The sequence below is a fragment of the Phalaenopsis equestris genome, unplaced genomic scaffold (assembly GCF_001263595.1).
Source record: "Phalaenopsis equestris unplaced genomic scaffold, ASM126359v1 Scaffold218914, whole genome shotgun sequence".
Classification (NCBI taxonomy): Eukaryota; Viridiplantae; Streptophyta; class Magnoliopsida; order Asparagales; family Orchidaceae; genus Phalaenopsis; species Phalaenopsis equestris.
This window is the reverse complement of record NW_018237325.1, coordinates 301,849-303,214: the sequence shown is the minus strand read 5'-3', so window position 1 is coordinate 303,214 and position 1,366 is coordinate 301,849. Positions and strand designations below refer to the sequence as shown.

Sequence of the window (1,366 nt, the reverse complement as noted above, 5' to 3'; positions counted from 1 at the left end):
ATTTTTATTTCCTATTTAAAAAACTAACAAAATAAAACTAGATTTTTTTTTTTTTTGAAAAAGGAGTACCAGAGACTCCCTACATGTTAGACTGAATTAAAGGGTTACAAAAGCTGTAGGGGGTTTGGTTCACAAATAGAAACCAAGGTCCACCCAAAAGGGCCCAAAGCTCCCCCAAAAAAGAAAATAAAAACCAATTGTAACATGTCAAAACCTTTCACCATACAATAGGGCCTGAAGAGAAAAAAATAAAAGAAAATTCCAAATTAGCAAGAACCCAAGGAAACAAGAGCCCTCCATATGTAGAATGATTAGAAGTTCAAGAAATTGACACCCCCCATCTGTTATAAGGTAGATCAGATAGATCTGCATTAATAACCAAATCCAGCTCCAAAGGGGGGGTGGTATTCACTTTAGGCAACATAGACAGTGCACCTTGATTTGCAAGCCAATTAGCACATCTGTTACCCTCCCTGAAGATATGATTCCAATTAATTTGCAAGTTTTGAGTCATCTTCATGTGAGAAATTTTCTTAAAAGTAGGGAGAAGAAACCAAGATGGGGAGATGTTATCCTTTAAAAGCTGGACTAGCCATGAGGAGTCCAGCTCAACAATTAGAAGGTTCCATCCCATAACAACAGCATTTTGAAGTGCCCATACAACAACTAAGGCTTCAGCTTGTAAAGCATTTAAAGCATCAGTGGGAGATTGGAAAAATTGTAGGCATTCCCCAAATTTAATTTCTGAAAATCCCCCCAATACGGGCACAGTGTCTTCTATAACTCCCATCAGTGTTGATTTTAATCCAAGGATAAACATGTTTCCTCCAATGGAACAGGAGGAAATGTGATTTGACAGAAGGAGAACTCTAAGTATTAAGGACTTGGGAGAACCTTTAATCTTTAATCTTGTAACCCATGAGATTGATTATCTTAAGAGTATAGGCATAGACGTTAATAACAATTTGTGTGGCACTTTGAGTTCTTCCCTCATATTTACATCTATTTCTTTCCGTCCAGATGAACCATGTAGTAATAAAAGGTATTATTTCAACATGGTTCTCTTTCCAAACCTTCCAGCAGTCAAGGAAGTTTCTAAAACCCAACAGATGGGAGGGGAAATTAAGTTTAGAAGCCACCTGTGTCTAAACCCCTTGAGCAACAGGACAAGAGAAGAATAAATGATTGAAGGATTCCTCATGTTGGCAGCAAAAATTACATCTTGAAGGTCCTTTTAAACCCTTGAGTTTAAGTATATCATCAGTGGGAATAATATTATGAAAACATCTCCAAGTGAAGAAGGACATAGAGGGGCTGAGATATTTCATCCACATGGCTTGACCCCAATCCTTGTGATGTCATTTGC

General features: G+C 37.6%; 1 protein-coding gene across 1 annotated transcript; it reads right to left on the bottom strand.

Annotated features, from left to right (window-relative positions):
- Positions 1–319: 319 nt before the first annotated feature.
- On the bottom strand, positions 320–790 carry LOC110037352. Its single transcript, XM_020741979.1, has one exon. It carries the CDS (start codon positions 788–790, stop codon positions 320–322), a length of 471 nt encoding a protein of 156 aa, XP_020597638.1.
- Between the last annotated feature and the right edge of the window lie 576 nt (positions 791–1,366).